Source organism: Oncorhynchus mykiss, chromosome 28, assembly GCF_013265735.2.
Source record: "Oncorhynchus mykiss isolate Arlee chromosome 28, USDA_OmykA_1.1, whole genome shotgun sequence".
Taxonomy (NCBI): domain Eukaryota; kingdom Metazoa; phylum Chordata; class Actinopteri; order Salmoniformes; family Salmonidae; genus Oncorhynchus; species Oncorhynchus mykiss.
The window spans coordinates 13,657,713-13,678,387 of NC_048592.1; the positions used below are offsets into that span (position 1 = coordinate 13,657,713).

General features: G+C 42.4%; 1 protein-coding gene across 3 annotated transcripts in view; it reads right to left on the reverse strand.

Moving 5' to 3' along the window:
- Positions 1 to 20,675, reverse strand: part of LOC110508590 (arf-GAP with GTPase, ANK repeat and PH domain-containing protein 3) — a 222,118-nt gene that overhangs the window by 112,423 nt on the left and 89,020 nt on the right. For all 3 annotated transcript variants that reach the window (XM_021589215.2, XM_021589214.2, XM_036966890.1), the window contains exons 2-3: positions 4,761 to 4,819; positions 2,480 to 2,567 (exon numbers count right to left, since the gene is read on the reverse strand). In XM_021589215.2, the coding sequence (XP_021444890.1) occupies positions 2,480 to 2,567; positions 4,761 to 4,819 (147 nt within the window). The remainder of the gene's footprint in view (positions 1 to 2,479; positions 2,568 to 4,760; positions 4,820 to 20,675) is intronic.

Here is a 20,675-nt window from a genome sequence, read left to right on the forward strand (position 1 = left end):
TCTTCAAGGGATAGGTAGGCAGTGTTCTAGCTAACGCCAACATGCAATACAGATCCACTTGAGCCACACTTTGCTACCCATTAATTCCACTTTAGCCCAAATGGGGAAAGGGGATTCTCCCAGACATCAGTTGAGTTGTGTAAGAGCCAAAGAGAGAGACTCAAGGAAGCCAAGCCAGCTTTCCTCCACTGAAGTAACAGAGCTCTGAGATTGGAGCGCTGATCGGACTGATGAGTTGCCATATGCCAGGAAATTCCCATTTAGAGGAAATGTCAGAAAAGTGATACTCATTGTAATACCCAGTATAGTCATATCTTATGAGAAAATGACTGTATCTGGACCAAAGGGTCAGACTTCAGAGGACATTTGAAATTATTCTGGAGGATGTAAATGCGAATAGCCCTTGAAAATCATACAATGAGAGTGTTATACCAAATAGCATCTTCTGTTGCCATGGTATAAAATGGATGTGCATTTAAGTAAAGACCTACATTTAGATTACATAACATCAACATCCTTGCTGTGTCTGTGACTGTTCACCGGCAAGCATAGACAAAAACATATCGGAGGAGAAACCATCTGTACTGTGAAACGTCTGTTGAATCTCAGTGCCAAACGAATTAAGCAAAACTACAGTAATTGTACAGCAATAACGAGAGACACTCAATCTGTATTAAGGAGGCAAGCAATTTAATGTATAATGATTTTGCCTGGACGTGGCTAATGAATAGAGTGTTTATAGCTTTTCTATCAAACTGTTGTCCAACACACACACACACACACACACACACAGTCGCACACAGTCGCACACAGGTTTTGAGATGGTAGCTGGAATTGTGGGCTTGGTGAGCAGGCAATAGGCATATCCAGCTCTAGAATGGAATGTGGATGATCAGAGACCTTGACACAGAGCCACAATTCAAACAGAGCCAGTTTAGCTGTCGCCATGGCAACACCTCCCTCCCCGTCCCGATACTGCCTTTTTTTCTTCGAGATATCACAGGAACTAGCAACATAGTAGAATAAAACACCGTAAAGTAAAACTGCTGGGTTAATGAATGGTACGGACAGAACAGACAACATTAGTACTACTGCCAACTCTTCCTAGAAGCGAGGTAGCCTCTTTCAAAGCCAGTTTCTATCCGGGCTAAGCAAGGTGCTAGAAATGAGACTAAAAGGAGACCCTTTGTCACCTGTTATGGATGGGAGACGGAGCGGTATGTTGTATCACAGCAACAATGCAGTGATCTGTATAAAATGTTTCCAGAATTACCAAAACCAGCATTCAGGTTTTTGCATTCCAGCATCTATGTCATTGACTTCTCTAGGCCTAATTAGGCATCGAGGATTGTTGCTTTCCCTTGGTGAAGCAGCATCGTAATGCCAGGAACTCATTATGCACTTCATGTCTCATCATCCTCAGTACACAGTAGCCACATAAAAACAGACACTACAAACCATCCAAAATGGTAATTTAACCCAACTTTGCCAACATCTTCACAGATTTCGGGCAGCCTTCGCTTCCGATTTCCCGCCTGAGAATCAAAATGGAGAACTCTTCGGTTTTTGATTCTGTGAAGTCATAAGTGGAAGGTTCGGGAACGGGCTCCAACTGTAGGAGTAAACACAACCTCCTCGCAGAGCTACGACCTCTCGTTTCAGAGCCTCGCAGCTCCCTAAACAGAAACCTGTTTATGTTCATGGCAGCAACTATGATCCCCTTCCTCTCTGAAATGAAGGGTTAATAGTAGGATTTAGTGCTTTTACGCCCAGGTCTTAGTTTTACCTTGATGTGTTTGGGAATTATCATTCTAACGCAGAAGCCCTCTCTCTTTCATAGACAATGCTTTGCTCTAGCTGTCATTCGTTTATGCTAACGGATAATTGGCTAACGGCCAATTACCTCAGAATCGTCTCTCTCTCTCTCCACACCCTTGGGTTTGAGAGAAAATCGGACACTGCGTCAACTGATACAAAATATCAACACCAACACACCTGGCATACCGTTAATGACAAGCGAAGATGGTCTCTTCATACACCATGTGGAAAACACTCAAACTAACTGCTAATTATGAATTGAGTTTCTATTTCTTACTGCAAGCATCAAGCCCAGTCCTTGTATTTTGTCAGTATCTATCCCCAGCTAGAATAACATCAGCCAAAATGCAGACTGGCTTGCCAATTGATCATTCCAGGTGGAATTTCAACAGGTTTTGGACTGACAATAATCTGGTAAAATCTTAAATATACTTCAGGAATTATTATAAAGATCTCATGTATGATGCAGCAGGGCCAGTAGATGGACTAGATTAGCAAGATATCATCACAGCTATAAGAAGGAACAGACAGCTCTGCCTCAAGTGATGCGTTCATGTGTTGACTGACAAGACCGTCTAGTAAAATAGACAACCTTTTTAGTTTGTTTTTTTTACGTGTGATGGTGCTCTCCTCCCTCGGGATTTCAGCAGCAGTCTCTTACCTTCAGGGGATTCCTCCTGCACATACGTGCCTGTCAGGTACCGGTGGACAAGGGCCGATTTCCCGCTCGACAGATTACCCACAATACCCTGCAGAAACAACAAAAACACATGACACCACACTCACATGTAGTTCATTCCAGGACATGTATGTTGTATGGATGGTTACACCTGCAATCATAGCCAGAGCCTCTACAGCTTGACCTATATACAGTACAGATGATGATTGGTGAAACAGCAAGACTGCAAAATACTAGTACTATTAAAAGTCTGTTAACAAGACTAGTACCAGTAAAATGTTCAGTTGGTGGCGGCAATATGTTGTAGAGATGGTTACACTACTAACCAATGCCAAAGACCTCAGCCTATGGACTTTCACATGAACAGATGGTGCTTATAGGGTAAAGGTAAGACACCAAGGGAACAGTACTGTATATGTTCAGCTAATGTTTTCCCTACTCCCCCTGGTGGGTGTCTAGGCCAAGGTCCCAGCCCTGACTGCTGTATGCCCCCAGGGGAAACCTGACGGAGGGTGGGCTGGTGCCGCTCCCAGGCTGGGGTGGCTGATGATGCCAGGGTGTCTGGGGGAGAACAAAGGCTCCTTCAACATGCCCTCACCCCCCCCCTCTTCCTTCATCCCCCTCTTCTTTAGATCATTAGTGGGTGGTAAAGTCAGGATTGGTTTAATTACAGCGGACTGTGTGTGTGTGTGTGTTGGGGGGTGGGGGGTGGGATTAAGCTACCTATCCTTTCCCTCACAATACTTATGTTCTTTGTAAGGAGGAAGTTGGCTTCGGAGAGGACATGAAGTAGTAGTCTATCAAGAACGGAAGAATAGACCGAGTGGCGCAGCGGTCTAAGGCACTGCATCGCAGTGTTAGAGGTGTCACTACAGACCCTGGTTCGATCCCGGGCTGTATCACAACCGTCCGAGATCGGGAGCCCCATAGGGCGACGCACAATTGGCCCAGCGTCGTCAGTGTTAGGGGAGGGTTTGGCCGGGGTAGGCCGTTATTGTAAAATAAGAATGTGTTCTTAACTGACTTACCTAGTTAAATAAATAAATATAACAAGCTAGGAGCTACTCATAACCAAAACTAACTACAAAAGGAGCAGGGTTTGTGTTAGAACTGTAAAGCTTTGTAACCTGCTGGGTTGTAAGCCCATCATTAATAAGGCTGCTTTATGAGCATAGTTCAGGCAGATGAAAGCAGAGCAGGCACTGTGTGTAAATTCCACTAGAGACTTTTTTTTTAAGGATCAGTCTGTGGGTTCATCATCAAAGTCCAGGTTTGAATGCAATGTTTTTAATGCAAAGTTTTGGGAAGCCCGTATTACACAGTGTCAGCTCATGTCCCCCATGAGTGCAATAGCCTACATGTTGGAACGATAACATTTGTCCATGCTTTTGGGAAACATAACTCATATGAATGAACTACTTCTGTCCAATACTGCCATACGGGAACTGTGGAAGTAAATGAAGTTCTACCTCTTCTCTGACAGCAGGCCTTGTCTTTTCCCTGCTGAGTTCAGCATCAGTTCACTTAACCTCTGAAGTGTGTGGCGCTAATGAACACCGTCTACTATATAAAAAGACAATGAGCTCTATCAAATTCTCCCTGTTTAGAAAGCATGTTCTTCATAAAAGTTCCCCCATCTGATTTGTGTCTGATTCCCATAGATCTTTCTGATGCGATGCACGACCCTAACCAATTCATAGAAGACCAAAATACTATGAATACTACTACAGTATTTAACACCAGAACGGTGGAATGAGGTTTTGTGGTAATATCCCTATTGATTATGTGCGTGAAGCATTCCTTTCTTCAAGTGAGGACGTGAGCAGCGTGTGTGTGTGTGTGTGTGTGTGTGTGTGTGTGTGTGTGTGTGTGTGTGCGTTTGGCAGTGGTAAGAACGGTTGTGCCAGCGGCTGGATCAGACCCAGGAAGTGTCACTCGTCTAGCCCAAAACCGTCACTCATCTCTTAGTCTGCTGCAAGCCACTCTACGCTCCGCGTCACCATGCCAACGCAAAAAAAAAACAGCATCATTAAAAATCACCCACAATCTCGTTTGGTGCCAGGGAATATTCCAGCCAATTTCTGTACTCTACTCTACTCTCTCTCTCTCATGCAGAATGAGAGGAAATGTTTTTGACATGCATAGAGCATGCACTGGCATTGACGTTGAAATCAATCCAATGCTAATGCTGAATTTATCTTCCTCTTGCAATGCCAATGTCAGCCGATTAACACGGGCTGAAGTTATGATGCATACCACTCACCACTTTGAGCTCTGGCACTGATCGACTCAATGTCCATTCTTGGCTGTTGACGAAAGAGTCTGGAAGAGAAAAAGACGGAGAACAAACAGCATTTAGTTAAGGTTACTGAAGGGTAAAGCAGGGTGTTGATTCCCGATCACTGTTTCGTGTCGTCACAGTTTATGTCAATGTGTTCTGTTGAACCAGAGAAAAACAGACTCTGCTCTCCCTCTTGACTCTTTGTCCTGACAATGCTTGTTGTTTGATGTTTGTTTACATTGCACCGAACATGTACTGTCTGTGGCTTGAAGGGAAGTGGTGCAATCGGGGTTTAAAAAGAGACCTCTGGCGCACGAGCAAGCACACGCACACAGCTAATTCAATTCAATAGCGAGAGAAAACCAGACTTGTTCCAACATGTTCCTCTATTAATGGTGACACATATGGAAGGGACATTTGACTGGAAAAAAAATCACCATTTAAAGACTAAGTCTAGAAAACCATTCAAGAGAACAATTACAAACTGGGTGAAAGTCAGTAGCATTGTTCAGGTCATAACCAGATACACAGAGAACTTCTCTCTCAGGACATTATAGTAAAAAAGTGTCCGGATCTGTCACAACTGTTTGACAAAATACCCCCTTCCTGTTTCGGGTCGCAGACCCTCTATTCCAAGCTAGCGACCCCCATGGAGATACCATCAACAACAGAGAAAGGTGGTGCCGGTGCAGACACACTGTCTCCAGGCAACAAGGTGCAAAAAAAGGTGGGACCCCGTGTCTACACCAGGACAATGAAGACCTACAACACCAAAGAAGGCAGCGTCATTTAAGTGCCCGTTTGGTGCAGCAACCATGTTCTCTCGTCTTGCTCAAAGCAAACAAAGAACATTGATCATCCAGAAAAATGTATTGAGGATAAACCAATGTTTCAATGACTGGAAAATATACAGTTGAGATTGAAATGATTTAAACAGCCTACAAACAGGGGTTTCAAACTATTTCATAATATCTGGAGAATTTACACACACAAAAAAAAATTACTTTAATTTACAAATGTGTAAACTTAAAAATAAAAAACATATTCGCAAATGTTGTGGTTTAGACACTAATTTACATCATTGTAAGGTTTTTGTGTTGTGCCCAGCATCAGTTGAGACACATCATTTGTATTTATTATGGATCCCCATTAGCTGCTGCCTTCTTCCTGGGGTCCAGCAACATTAAGGCAGTTATACAATTTTAAAAACATTACAATATATTTATATATTTTTGTTTTATTTTAACCTTTATATATTTAACTAATTCTTCTTTACAATGACGGCCTACCCCAGCTGACGCTGGGCCAATGGTGCACCGCCCTATTGGACTCCCAATCACGGCCGGTTGTACAGCCTGAAATTGAACCAGGGTCTGTAGTGACGCCTCTAGCACTGAGATGCAGTGCCTTAGACTGCTGCGCCACTCGGGAGCCATTCACAACAGATTTCACAACACATTAAGTGTGTGCCCTCAGGCCCATACTCTACTACCACATATCTACCACACAAAATCCATGTACACAGTACGTGTGTGTATAGTGCATATGTTATTGTGTGATTGTATGCATGTGTCTGTGCCTATGTTTGTGTTGCTTCACAGTCCCCGCTGTTTGTTCCATAAAGTGTGTTTTTATCTGTCTTCTAAATATAATGTTACTGCTTGCACAAGTTACTTGATGTGGAATAGAGTTCCATGTAGTCGTGGCTCTCTGTAGTACTGTGCGCCTCCCATAGTCTGTTCTGAACTTGGGGACTGTGAAGAGACCTCTTGTGGCATGTCTGTGGGGAATGCATGGGTGTCTGAGCTGTGTGCCAGTAGTTAAAACAGATTGCTCAGTGCACTCAACACTCACCTCTCATAAATACAAAGAGTGATGAAGTCAATCTCTCCTCCACTTTGAGCCAGGAGAGATCGACATGCATATTATTCATGTTAGCTCTCTGTGTACATCGAAGGGCCAGCCGTGCTGCCCTGTTCCCTCGTTGTGGTACCTGACCACACGACTGAACAGTAGTCCAGGTGCGACAAAACTAGGGCCTGTAGGACCTGCCTTGTTGATAGTGCTGTTAAGAAGGTAGAGCAGCGCTTTATTATGGACAGACTTCTCCCCATCTTAGCTACTGTTGTATCAATATGTTTTGACCATGACAGTTTACAATCCAGGATTACTCCAAGCAGTTTAGTCACCTCAGCAATTTAGTCACCTCAACTTACTCTTTACAAGATTTAGTTGAAGTTTAGGGTTTAGTGAATGATTTGTACCAAATACAGTGCTTTAAGTTTTTTGAAATATTTAGGACTAACTTATTCCTTTCCACCCATTTAGCTCTTTGTTAAGTGTTGCAATCATTTCAGTCGCTGTAGTAGCTGACGTGTATAGTGTTGAGTCGTCCGTATACATAACTTTACTCAAAGCCAGTGGCATGTCGTTAGTAAAGATTGAAAAAAGTAAGGGGCCTAAACAGCTGGACTGGAGCATTCCTGATTCTACCTGGATTATGTTGGATAGGCTTCCATTAAAAAACACCCTCTGTGTTCTGTTACCTGTCTAACTCTTTATCTACAATATAGCAGGAGGTGTAAAGCCATAACACATATGCTTAACCTGCAACAGATTGTGATCGATAATGTCAGAATCCGCACTGAAGTCTAACAAAACTATTTATTTATCATCAATCTCAGCCAATCATCAGTCATTTGTGTAAGTGCTGTGCTTGTTGAATGTCCTTCCCTATAAGTGTGCTGAAAGGCTGTTGTCAATTTGTTTACTGTAAAATAACATTGTATCTGGCCAAAAACTATTTTTTTCCCCATAAGTTTACTAAGGGTTTGTAACAGGATGATTGGTCGGCTATTTGAGCCAGTAAACGGGGGGCTTTAATATTCTTAGGTAGCGGAATTACTTTTGATTCTCTCCAGGCTTGAGAGCACACACTTTCTTAAATTGAAGATATGGCAAATAGGAGAGCTCTTAAATACAGGGGGGTTGTCATGTTTTTGCTGACAAATGTACTAAAATGGGAATAAAATAGACATTTCAACTTTCAAATGGTACCACAAAGACGGTTGGAGGTCCACACATCAGAGAATGTAGACTTAAATGGGAATATCTGTTGATTTAAATGATACTGTCCATCCCCATAGGAAACCTATTGAGATCATAGAAATATAGATAATAGAATAGACATGACCATTTACAGTGCCTTACGAAAGTATTCGGCCCCCTTGAACTTTGCAACCTTTTGCCACATTTCAGGCTTCAAACATAAAGATATAAAACTGTATTTTTTTGTGAAGAATCAACAACAAGTGGGACACAATCATGAAGTGGAACGACATTTATTGGATATTTCAAACTTTTTGAACAAATCAAAAACTGAAAAATTGGGCGTGCAAAATTATTCAGCCCCCTTATGTTAATACTTTGTAGCGCCACCTTTTGCTGCGATTACAGCTGTAAGTCGCTTGGGGTATGTCTCTATCAGTTTTGCACATCGAGAGACTGACATTTTTTCCCATTCCTCCTTGCAAAACAGCTCGAGCTCAGTGAGGTTGGATGGAGAGCATTTGTGAACAGCAGTTTTCAGTTCTTTCCATAGATTCTCGATTGGATTCAGGTCTGGACTTTGACTTGGCCATTCTAACACCTGGATATGTTTATTTTTGAACCATTCCATTGTAGATTTTGCTTTATGTTTTGGATCATTGTCTTGTTGGAAGACAAATCTCCGTCCCAGTCTCAGGTCTTTTGCAGACTCCATCAGGTTTTCTTCCAGAATGATCCTGTATTTGGCTCCATCCATCTTCCCATCAATTTTAACCATCTTCCCTGTCCCTGCTGAAGAAAAGCAGGCCCAAACCATGACGCTGCCACCACCATGTTTGACAGTGGGGATGGTGTGTTCTTTTACGCCAAACATAACGTTTTGCATTGTTGCCAAAAAGTTCAATTTTGGTTTCATCTGACCAGAGCACCTTCTTCCACATGTTTGGTGTGTCTCCCAGGTGGCTTGTGACAAACTTTAAACGACACTTTTTATGGATATCTTTAAGAAATGGCTTTCTTCTTGCCACTCTTCCATAAAGGCCAGATTTGTGCAATATACAACTGATTGTTGTCCTATGGACAGAGTCTCCCACCTCAGCTGTAGATCTCTGCAGTTCATCCAGAGTGATCATGGGCCTCTTGGCTGCATCTCTGATCAGTCTTCTCCTTGTATGAGCTGAACGTTTAGAGGGACGGCCAGGTCTTGGTAGATTTGCAGTGGTCTGATACTCCTTCCATTTCAATATTATCGCTTGCACAGTGCTCCTTGGGATGTTTAAAGCTTGGGAAATATTTTTGTATCCAAATCCGGCTTTAAACTTCTTCACAACAGTATCTCGGACCTGCCTGGTGTGTTCCTTGTTGTTCATGATGCTCTCTACGCTTTTAACGGACCTCTGAGACTATCACAGTGCAGGTGCATTTATACGGAGACTTGATTACACACAGGTGGATTGTATTTATCATCATTAGTCATTTAGGTCAACATTGGATCATTCAGAGATCCTCACTGAACTTCTGGAGAGAGTTTGCTGCACTGAAAGTAAAGGGGCTGAATAATTTTGCACGCCCAATTCTTCAGTTTTTGATTTGTTAAAAAAGTTTGAAATATCCAATAGATGTCGTTCCACTTCATGATTGTGTCCCACTTGTTGTTGATTCTTCACAAAAAAATACAGTTTTATATCTTTATGTTTGAAGCCTGAAATGTGGCAAAAGGTCGCAAAGTTCAAGGGGGCCGAATACTTTCGCAAGGCACTGTATGTTGACATTCAACGGTGGGTGGACCAGCAGTCATCTTTGGGGTAGTGATTAGAAGTTACATTTCAATTACATTTCAAGGTGTACTAGCTACATTTCAGTGGTCTGAAGCGATATATAATTCATATAATGGACTTTTCTATGATTGAAATGACACCCACCCTGTATTCAAGAGCATATTGTGTCTCAGCCGATGGAGGACACAACACAAAAACCTCAGATGATGTGAAATAGGGTCTAAACTACAACATAATTATTATGTGAATTTTCTGTCAAAGTGATTCAATTCAACATAAACATTTTCCTATTTACCCTTGAAAATAAGTACCCATTTATAGGCATCTAAGAAGTGCACTTGGCCATCAACAAAATGTTTCATTATTTGAAAGCGGTTGTCCAATCCATAAGTAGTCGTGTAAGTCGAGAATAAGGGCCTCTTACATGATAATTAAAACATTTGCAGGATGTAGGATCAATTGTTGAAGAACATTGATTTTGTGTTCCTCCAAGGCTAATCGAAGCCATTCCAAAACACCATTAGACTTCACTTGAGCCCCTTTTTCCAATTAAGAAAGTAAATTGTTTTGTTCACTAGATTCTTCCTTGACAAATGTAGTTGTAGAAGCAATAAGGTTGACTTAATACACGGACAATACTCCTGTATACAATAACAGGCCTCGTCGTTATGGTTATTTCACTTCATTTCAAGGTTGAGGAGTGCATCGCCCGAGGTGGATTCAACCAGTGTTGCACAGAGCGGTTCTGAATAGCAGCCCTTGTGTTGCTAAGCCCTCTCACTACCAGTTTGACTATCTTCTTGAACATGTTAGAACATGCTCTTCAAGGCCGATTTATACCCTACAGAGACGGACCATACGGTGCGTAGCGCAGCGTCGTCGCAATGTTGTTTTTCCTCACAGAAGGCGAGGCTCCTTGCAGTGCACTCCGACATCCGACTACTCCCGTGCCAAATTAAAATGGTCACTTGCCGTATCATTCCTTGCGTAGCCGTGGAGGCCGTGTTGTGTAGTAGGCAATGAAGCTCGCTTGGGTTCCTTGAATCTATAGGCTGATTTCTATTTGTAAGCTTTTAAAGGATATCAAAAAGTCTACCATTTTATATTTTCCAGTGAGGAAGACATGCATCTCATGCTATGGTGGGGTATGCAAAATGGGTCAACTTTGAGCACCTTGGCATTCTGGTCCAAAAAGTAACTTTCTGTCCACTTCTTCCATGGGCAAACATGTAAGGAAAGTTTTGTTGAAATCAAAAGGTTTTCTGTCAAAAAGTGATGCAATTCAAATGGATGTACCCTTGAGACTAATTTCCTGTATTCAAGCACCTATTTATAGGCATCTAAGAAGTGCACTTGGCCATCAACAAAATGTTTCATTATTTGAAAGCGGTTGTCCAATCCATAAGTAGTCATGTAAGTCGAGAATAAGGGCCTCTTACATGATAATTAAAACATTTGCAGGATGTAGGATCAATTGTTGAAGAACATTGATTTTGTGTTCCTCCAAGGCTAATCGAAGCCATTCCAAAACACCATTAGACTTCACTTGAGACACTTTTTTCCAATTAAGAAAGTAAATCGTTTTTTGTTCACTAGATTCTTCCTTGATAAATGTAGTTTTAGAAGCAATAAGGTTGACTTAATACACGGACAATACTCCTGTATACAATAACAGGCCTCGTTGTTGAGGAGTGCATCGCCCGAGGTGGATTCAACCTGTGTTGCACAGAGCGGTTCTGAATAGCAGCCCTTGTGTTGCTAAGCCCTCTCACTACCAGTTTGACTATCTTCTTGAACATGTTAGAACATGCTCTTCAAGGCCGATTTATACCCTACAGAGACGGTGCGTAGCAATATCGTTTTTCCTCACAAAAGGCGCGGCTCCTTGCAGTGCACTCCGACATCCGAGTACTCCCGTGCCAAATGAAAATGGTAACTTGCCGTATCATTCCTTGCGTAGCGGTGGGGGCAGTGATGTCTAGGCACTGAAGCTCGCTTGGTTCCTTGAATCTATAGGCTGAATCAAAGTAGCCTATTTTGCATTGATACGCCTTCTAATCTCATCGACTGTTCAACCAAATCAAACATCGTAGCCTTATTACAACCTGTGATCCCAGGCTATTGGTAAAAACAAAAACATATATTTTTTCTCCGCGACCAAAACATGATGACATTCTATTTGTAGCTGATACGGGAGTGAATACATGCAAGTAGCAAATCGAACTGGAATAACAGTGTAGGCTACAACGGCAAGTATAAGAATATTTGCCGTGGCATATTAGTGAATTATAAATGTGATTCTTTCACATGGCGATGTGGGAAGCTAGTCTACAAAATCACTTCAAACTTCAATATTACTGTTTTGGTTTAGCTTGGCATTAAATAAGAAGCCTATTTTGCATTGATAACCAAATATAATCTTAGCGACTTTTAAATCAATAAACCAATCAACACTGTAGCCTTATTAGAACCCCCGCCCCCCCAAAAAAGTATTTTACTGAGTGACTACCTAAAACAGCCCTAAACCATGTGCTTTTTCTTCCTGAGCATAAATGATGGCATTCTATTTTTAGCTGATACGGGTGTGAATACATTCCAGCAGCATATTCAACTGGGATGATGCTGTAGGTTACGCTGGCAAGTAAATAATATTTGCATATTATTTCGTTGATAAATCGGATTATTCCACATGGGGGTGATGTGGGAAGCTAAAATGATTGTTTGCCTGCTGTTTTTAGCCATTTCATTGAAGTGAACTAACAGTGGTGATGTTTTAAACATGATTCTTCTTTGATTCTTCTTTGTATTCCCACAAATGGGAATCACATGGACCAGAGAGGGTATCATGTTACAGAAGGTGCGTGTTGTTCCAAAAGAAAAATCGGACCACCCCAAGAGCACGAACGCGCGTAGATCTAAGCACTAAAATGTGTGGAGAACCTTAGGCTCTGCAGTTCTGCAGTTCTGACACTCCGCGTGAGTGAGTGAGGGAGTGTTTTTCACAAGTGGTAGAGAGCAGTTTAAATGAGGTTTCCACTCATTTTGTCAAGATTACTTTTTTTTTTTTTTTTAAGATATAGACAAGAGGACGAATAAAAACACTGATTGGAGCTCTTTTATGCAACTCTTCAGAAACCCATTACAAGAGCACTCTGACTTGAAAAGCTTTGTTCTAAACTGCAACAGTAGATTCCACTGTTCTTGAATCTCTGAAAGAGGGGCAAACACACAAGAGAAGACCCCAGAAATAGACAGGCTATCCAGTAGAATTAGGGGTCATCATACAAAAGGGTCTCTATAGTGTTGTTGACCACTTAGAGAGTTAGGAAACTGGGGCGCCACACCAGAATGGAACATTGTGTTATTACTGACCATAACACCACCACTCATTTTGAAAATAACTTTTTTTAAAAGGCATGGAACACAGAGGGCAGAAGAACAGAGGAGATATAGAAGACCAAGTAGCATTCATTCACTCAAAGCTTTACCTAGCTATCTTTTATTAAAAAAAACACGTGACACATTGTTTGTGCTACACAAGTTACATATTAGGCCTACATGCTGTGGCTATCCAGATTGATGTAGCATACAGAGTGGCAAAAACACTTGTCCTTAGCCCTTTGCTCACACAGCTAATAGAATGCACGTGTTTCCTCCATTACAAATGAGCACCCCATCGCTACCCAGAATGCCTGTGGAAACGGAACAGAACGAGCCCCAACGTCAGTGATGCACCCTCCAGAGGACACCAGAGCCCTTGTTTGTGTGAGACGGAAAACTGCTGCCGCTTGTTTGTCCTGTCTTTCTTTTTACCTCACCGCTCACGTCCACTCTAATAAAAATGACTATTCAATCCGAGGGCAGTGAGGCATCATTAGTACCCCCCCTAATTGAGTTCTGAAAATGTGAGGAAAATACCACTCTGCTTGAGTGTGTGCGTGCACGCGTGTGTGTGTGTGTGTGTGTGTGTGTGTGTGTGTGTGTGTGTGTGTGTGTGTGTGTGTGTGTGTGTGTGTGTGTGTGTGTGTGTGTGTGTGTGTGGTCAGTAGGGAATGAGAGGGGAGGACAACCATGAGGTCTAAACCTCCACGCTGCTCCGGGGCCAAGATATTTTTTCCCCACAAGCTAGAAATTACAGAGTGTGAATTTAGCTTGGAATAAGTATTTTTAAATCCTTCATTGGTAACCACATAGTGGGTTGTTACCCACTGGCATTGCCTCTGACGAGGCCTAGGGTATAATTACACTGAGCAGCAGCTCCATTGTCATAATTGTTCCTGAATCATATCCCTATCTTGTAACTGTTATGACTCTGCAGCCCAATTCACAAAGCTGTCGGCTCAATTCTGCTACAGCTCTTATCTGTAGAGCTCTGAACAGCAGAATGTAATTTCACTCTAAGGGGATAGGTAAGTGACAAACAGAATCACTAGTGATGCAGACAGAGAGGCGGATGAGGTGGATGCTTGCCGACCAATCTATCCCATTGTGGAGGGCTATAGCAAATCTGACTTAAGGTTCTGGTCTAAGCTTTCGGTTGCTGAAGGCTTGGTATCAACCATTTCCTCTGAGCTAAATTGGGCACCGGTGTTGATATGAATTCTCATTTTAACCCGAGGTAGACACATTTGGATTTTTGAGAGATCTTTTGTTCCTTGGGTTCAGTCTTAGCTGACTCGATTTAGTAGAATATGTAGCAATGAAAGTTAAATTGACGTATACGCAAACCCACGTTGACAACATACCATAAACATGGTTCTGCACAAAGGAGGGTTGTCCAACTCTTAATCAAATCAAAGTTTATTTGTCACGCCGAATACAACAGTTGTAGACCTTACAGTGAAATGCTTACTTACAGACCCTAACCAACAGAGCAAATTTAAGTAAAAAAAATAGGTATTAGGTGAACAATAGATAAGAAATAAAAAAAATAGTAAAAAGACTGAAAAATATCAGTAGCGAGGCTACATACAGTAGCGAAGCTATATACAGACACCGGTTAGTCGGGCTAATTGAGGTAGTATGTACATGTAGGCATGGTTAAAGTGACTGCATATACACTGCTCAAAAAAATAAAGGGAACACTTAAACAACACAATGTAACTCCAAGTCAATCACACTTCTGTGAAATCAAACTGTCCACTTAGGAAGCAACACTGATTGACAATTAGGTACCGAGATGAGATCCTCAGACCCCTTGTGAGACCATATGCTGGTGGGGTTGGCCATGGGTTCCTCCTAATGCAAGACAATGCTAGACCTCATGTGGCTGGAGTGTGTCAGCAGTTCCTGCAAGAGGAAGGCATTGATGCTATGGACTGGCCCGCCCGTTCCCCAGACCTGAATCCAATTGAGCACATCTGGGACATCATGTCTCGCTCCATCCACCAACGCCACGTTGCACCACAGACTGTCCAAGAGTTGGCAGATGCTTTGGTCCAGGTCTGGGAGGAGATCCCTCAGGAGACCATCCGCCACCTCATCAGGAGCATGCCCAGGCGTTGTAGGGAGGTCATTCAGGCACGTGGAGGCCACACACACTACTGAGCCTCATTTTGACTTGTTTTAAGGACATTACATCAAAGTTGGATCAGCCTGTAGTGTGGTTTTCCACTTTTAATTTTGAGTGTGACTCCAAATCCAGACCTCCATGGGTTGAGAAATTTGATTTCCATTGATACTTTTTGTGTGATTTTGTTGTCAGCACATTCAACTATGTAAAGAAAAAAGTATTTAATAAGAATATTTCATTCATTCAGATCTAGGATGTGTTATTTTAGTGTTCCCTTTATTTTTTGAGCAGTGTATGATAAACAGAGTAGCGTAAAAGAGGGGGTGGTGGGTGGCGGGACACAATGCAGATAGTCCGGGTAGCCAATGTGCGGGGGCACCAGTTCGTCGGGCCAATTGAGGTAGTATGTACACGAATTAATAGTTAAAGTGACTATGCATATATGATAAACAGAGAGTAGCAGCAGTGTAAAAAGGGGGGCTGGGGGGGACACAATACAAATAGTCCGGGTAACCATTGGTTACCTGTTCAATGCAAATAGCCCCAGGAACTCAACTTTGACCTGTGTACTGATACAGAAAGGCGTTCTTTAACCCCAGCCTTTATCTCGACTGTGCAGTTCTGTCATCACCATAACATCAAAGTGGCAATCAGCACAAAGCATATTCACCGCCCCTGTTTTGGTAAACAGCTGAGGGATGGGGCTGGAGAAATGTAACCACTTAAATTCATAGACAGAGCTATGGATGCAAGGACTGACTATCCATGATAAAAAAAACAAAGTGTAGTTTTAGCCATGTTTTGAGGCTATATAGTGTTTGTTTACATTTACCTTGTTTACAAACATTGGAGTAAGTTTATATTTTTGGGTTCTGATGGGGTACAGTGGAACTATGCTCCTGAGCCATTCCGAAGTTATATTCTTCAGGAATCAATGGGTACATATCATTCATTTAGAAGTGCAAAAAAATGGATGTAGCAACTTCCGATTGGCCCTTTAAACACCCCTAACACATCATTTGGGAGTGGTCTTTCAGACTCCAGCATGTCAATGGGTTTTGATAACTTGATTCTGAGAAAGCTATTTCCCCTGAGAGGTGAGGTGAGCAGCAGCATAGTTTGAGTCTCAAGCAGTCCTGCGGAGCAGACAAATGTAGCTGGGGATCTGTGTGGCAGCAGACGCTCAAATAAGGAGTCACATTCAAGTATTAGCAGAGCCTCCATATCCCATCTCCTTCTCGACTGTCTCTGACTAACTCACTCAACCCGCCCTCCACTCCTCTCCCAGCAGGTGGGTTTGCATTATCACACTGTCAGTGCTGTTTTGCTTGGGAGTTGACACATTCGGTTTGTCATAATGGTAAACCTAATCAGTAGTGAGGAACTTGGCTCAGAAAAGGTCTGCTGAGGGAATGAAATAAATCAGATACATCTTTCACACAACTCTGACAGAGAGTCTTCAGAGGCCTGACTCAAACTCAAGAATAGTAGAAAGACAAGATTTAGGGAAACAGAAATGCTTTTGGCCATCCTTCACAATGGCTGAACATTTTGTATGAACAGAGACATCAATCCAGATTTAAGTTGACATTTTTTGTATTTGCAGGTCCCCAGGACACCTGGAGACACACCTAAAACCGTCCACAATGAGTGCCCGGAGTTGGGATTGAACCAATGATAAAGTGCATTCGGAAAGTATTCAGACACCTTGGCTTTTTCCAAATTTTCTTACGTTATAGCCTTATTCTAAAATGGATTCAATTATTTTCTTCCCTCATCAATCTACAAACAATACCCCATAATGACAAAGCATAAACAGGCTTATAGACTGTTTTGCACATTAATAAAACATATAAAACATAAGTATTACATAAGTATTCAGACCCTTTGCTATGAAACTCAAAATTGATGCATCCTGATTCCATTGATCATCCTTGAGATGTTTCTACAACTTGATTGGAGTCCAGCTGTGGTAAATTCAATTGATTGGACATGATTTGGAAAGGCACACACCGGTCTATATAAGGTCCCACAGTTGGCAGAGCATGTCAGAGCAAAAACCAAGCCATGCGGTCAAAGGAATTGTCCATTGAGCTCCGAGACAGTATTGAACAGAACTGGGGAAGGGCACTAAAAAAGCTCTGCAGCATTGAAGGTCACCAAGAACACACTCGTGGTCTGCGGTTGTAAGGCAGGTTGGACGAACTGCCAAATTCTCTAAAACAACATTGGAGGCGGCTTATGGTAGAGCAATTAACATTAAATTCTCTGGCAACAGCTTTGGTGGACATTCCTGCAGTCAGCAGGCCAATTGCACGCTCCCTCAACTTGCTACATCTGTGGCATTGTGTTGTGACAAAACTGCTCATTTTAAAGTGGCCTTCTATTGTCCCCAGTACAAGGTGCACCTGTGTAATGATCATGCTGTTTAATCAGCTTCTTGATATGCCACACCTGCCAGGTGGATGGATTATCTTGGCAAATGAGAAATGCTCACTAACAGGCATGTAAACAAATTTGTGCACAACATGAGAGAAATAAGCTTTTTGTACACAAAGAACATTTCTGAGATGTTTTATTTCAGCTCATGAAACATGGGAGCAACACTTTTTGTTCAGTGTATTTACGGTTTTTTTTATATAGTGTGAACAGTCACATTAGAACTGTCAAAAAATTATACTTTAAGGAAAATATTTTAATATATTTTTTCATTTTTATGTTAACTCACATAATATAATTTAAAAGTATCATGAAGGTGTCTGTAATAGAACAAATCTAGACATTAATAAATGCATTTCTATAGCTTCCAAAATAGTTTTTACAAAGGTAGTGCCAAGATGGAGGTGCAGTATCTTCAAAACAGCGCTCCTGTCTGTCATCTAGTGTATACATGAATCATTGGATTGAACTCGCAGTACATGGAGCAGGAGCTGGCTGATTAGACCGCTGCGCCATCTGTCCACAATGAGTTAGAAAGGCCAATCTTAATTAATGGCTAAACTCAACCGTGGAGTTGTTTTTCTGTTTTGACCCTATCCCAAACCTGCAATAGAAAAACCTTTCATGAATGAACTTCAGTTCGCTGTGGGATTAAAAATAATAAATGCCAGGGCATTCTTAAACGCTCCACAAACAATTTAATGGATCTCTTAAAAGAGAGCAGTCGTGAGACGAACGAATAGAGACTGCACATTGACACACAGGAGACTTTGGACAAATCTCAATGAGTCATGTCAATTCTAGGCAAGATAAAGAGAGCCAGAGAGCCAGGGAGAGAGCCATTATCTGACCGAATAGTCATCCCATCCACGGGCCTGACAGGAATGGCTTTGTTCACCCACCGGTGTGGGGTGGGGGTGGGAGTGAGGAGGTGAGTGGGGACAGGGGCCTCAACACCTCAGCCGTGGTGTGGGGTGGGGGTGGGGGTGGGAGTGAGGAGGTGAGTGGGGACAGGGGCCTCAACACCTCAGCCGTGGGGTGAGGGTGGGGGTGGGAGTGAGGAGGTGAGTGGGGACAGGGGCCTCAACACCTCAGCCGTGGTGTGGGGTTACACCACCAAAGGGAAAAAAGGCATCCTGGAAAACAGCTCATCAATAGCCAGAGAAATTATATTGTAATGCCGACTAATGTGGCTATTGCAGTTTGTGTGTGTGTGTGTGTGTGTGTGTGTGTGTGTGTGTGTGTGTGTGTGTGTGTGTGTGTGTGTGTGTGTGTGTGTGCGCGCTAACTAAGGGCTGGACTTCAGAACTATTAGGATACATTTTGCAACCATGCAGGTAGGGTTGTCAAACACTTAGGCAGGTAGAGACAGGCAGTTAGGCCCGCCCTTGGCATTGAACACCTAGCTTGTAGTCAGTGTGAACGACACACCTACATTCCTACTGCCTGACCGACTGCCCTCTCCGAGTTTGACTACACTACATAGACAGTCACAGATATCACTAAATGTGCACTTAACACTACTACAAAGACTTTGGTGACCTTGGTATAAAAAAAAAAATCTTAAAGGGAAAACAAAAGAAAATTGCAAATCATGACGTGTACCTGTGCACCCTTATTAAGAGCCAAGGATCAGAAGGGAACAAACCTTTGCTAAAGCCAATCAATCCAAAGTACTTCTAAGGTTTTCAGGTGTGTTTTTTTTCTCACAGAGAAAGTATGCATAACAAACTAAGACATGCTTCCCTAAAAGTCTCAGTTTTCAATCTGAACGTCACTAAATTTGAATAAACCTTTCAAACCTTCATCTTTCATTCTTCTCTTGAAGATTACGGAGGCCTGAGTGGTGGATTTTGCTTAATTATGTAAATATGATGTAACACTAGAGCGTGTGTTGTGTGATGCAATGCACTTGGAGCAAACCTGTCAGATACAGGTTTTCAAGTTCAACATTGTGCAACGTGTCATCTGCTAACGCCTTTATGAAAAGAGCCATGCTTAATTCAGATTGTAACTAAACTGCAAGGGATATACAGCAAACATAAGTCTTTTCAACACATGGACAAATCGCTATAGCTCATTGTTGCGTTTCTCATTCAACTTCGATGAGTAACTTCTCAAATGCACACTGGATCCCACACTGTCAACGCTAAAAGAGCAGCACTAGGAGACTGAAAAGATTTGGCATGGGTCCCCAGATCCTCAAAAAGTTATACAGCTGCACCATCGAGAGCATATTGACCGGTTGCATCACCGCCTGGGTATGGCAACTGCTCGGCATCTGACCGTACAGAGGGTAGTGTGTACAGCCCAGTACATCACTGGGGCCAAGCTTCCTGACATCCAGGACCTATATACCAGGCGGTGTCAGAGGAAGGCCCAAAAAATTGTCAAAGACTCCAGTCACCCAAGTCATAGACTGTAATCTCTCCTACCGTAAGGCAAGCGGTACCGGAGTGCCAAGTCTAGGTCCAAAAGGCTCCTTAACAGCTTCTACCCCCAAGCCGTAAGATTCTGAACAATTCATCAAATGGCCACCCGGACAATTTATATTGACTATTTACACTGCTACTACTCGCTATTTACCATCTATGCATAGTCACTTCACAAATTACCTCGACTAACCTGTACCCACGCACATCGACTCAGTACCGGTACCCCATGTATATAGCCTCATTATTGTTATGTAGTTTTCTTGTGTTACTTTTAGATTTTTATTACATTTCTTTACTTTAGTTTATTTAAAAAATATTTTCTTAACTCTATTTCTTGAACTGCATTGGTTAAGGCTTGTAAAGTCAGCATTTCACGGTAAGGTACACCTACACCTCTTGTATTTGGCGCATGTGACAAATAAAACCTGATTTTGATTTGGGCTAGCTCAACACAGTGCTTAAGATGTCGCTCTCTCAGTTCCCCATCATTACAGTGTGTAAAGCCCTCCTAATTTAGCCCTGGTTGGCTGCCAAAAGCATCTCAATGGCACGTCACCACCGTTGACCATTTTAATGCCTCCTGCTTTTAGCTGTGTCCCTACGAGGCCAGCGGCATTAGCTAGGACATGCATGACCAACCACACTGGCTCGGTCTCTGGGAAACAGAGATTCTGGAGCAGGCTGT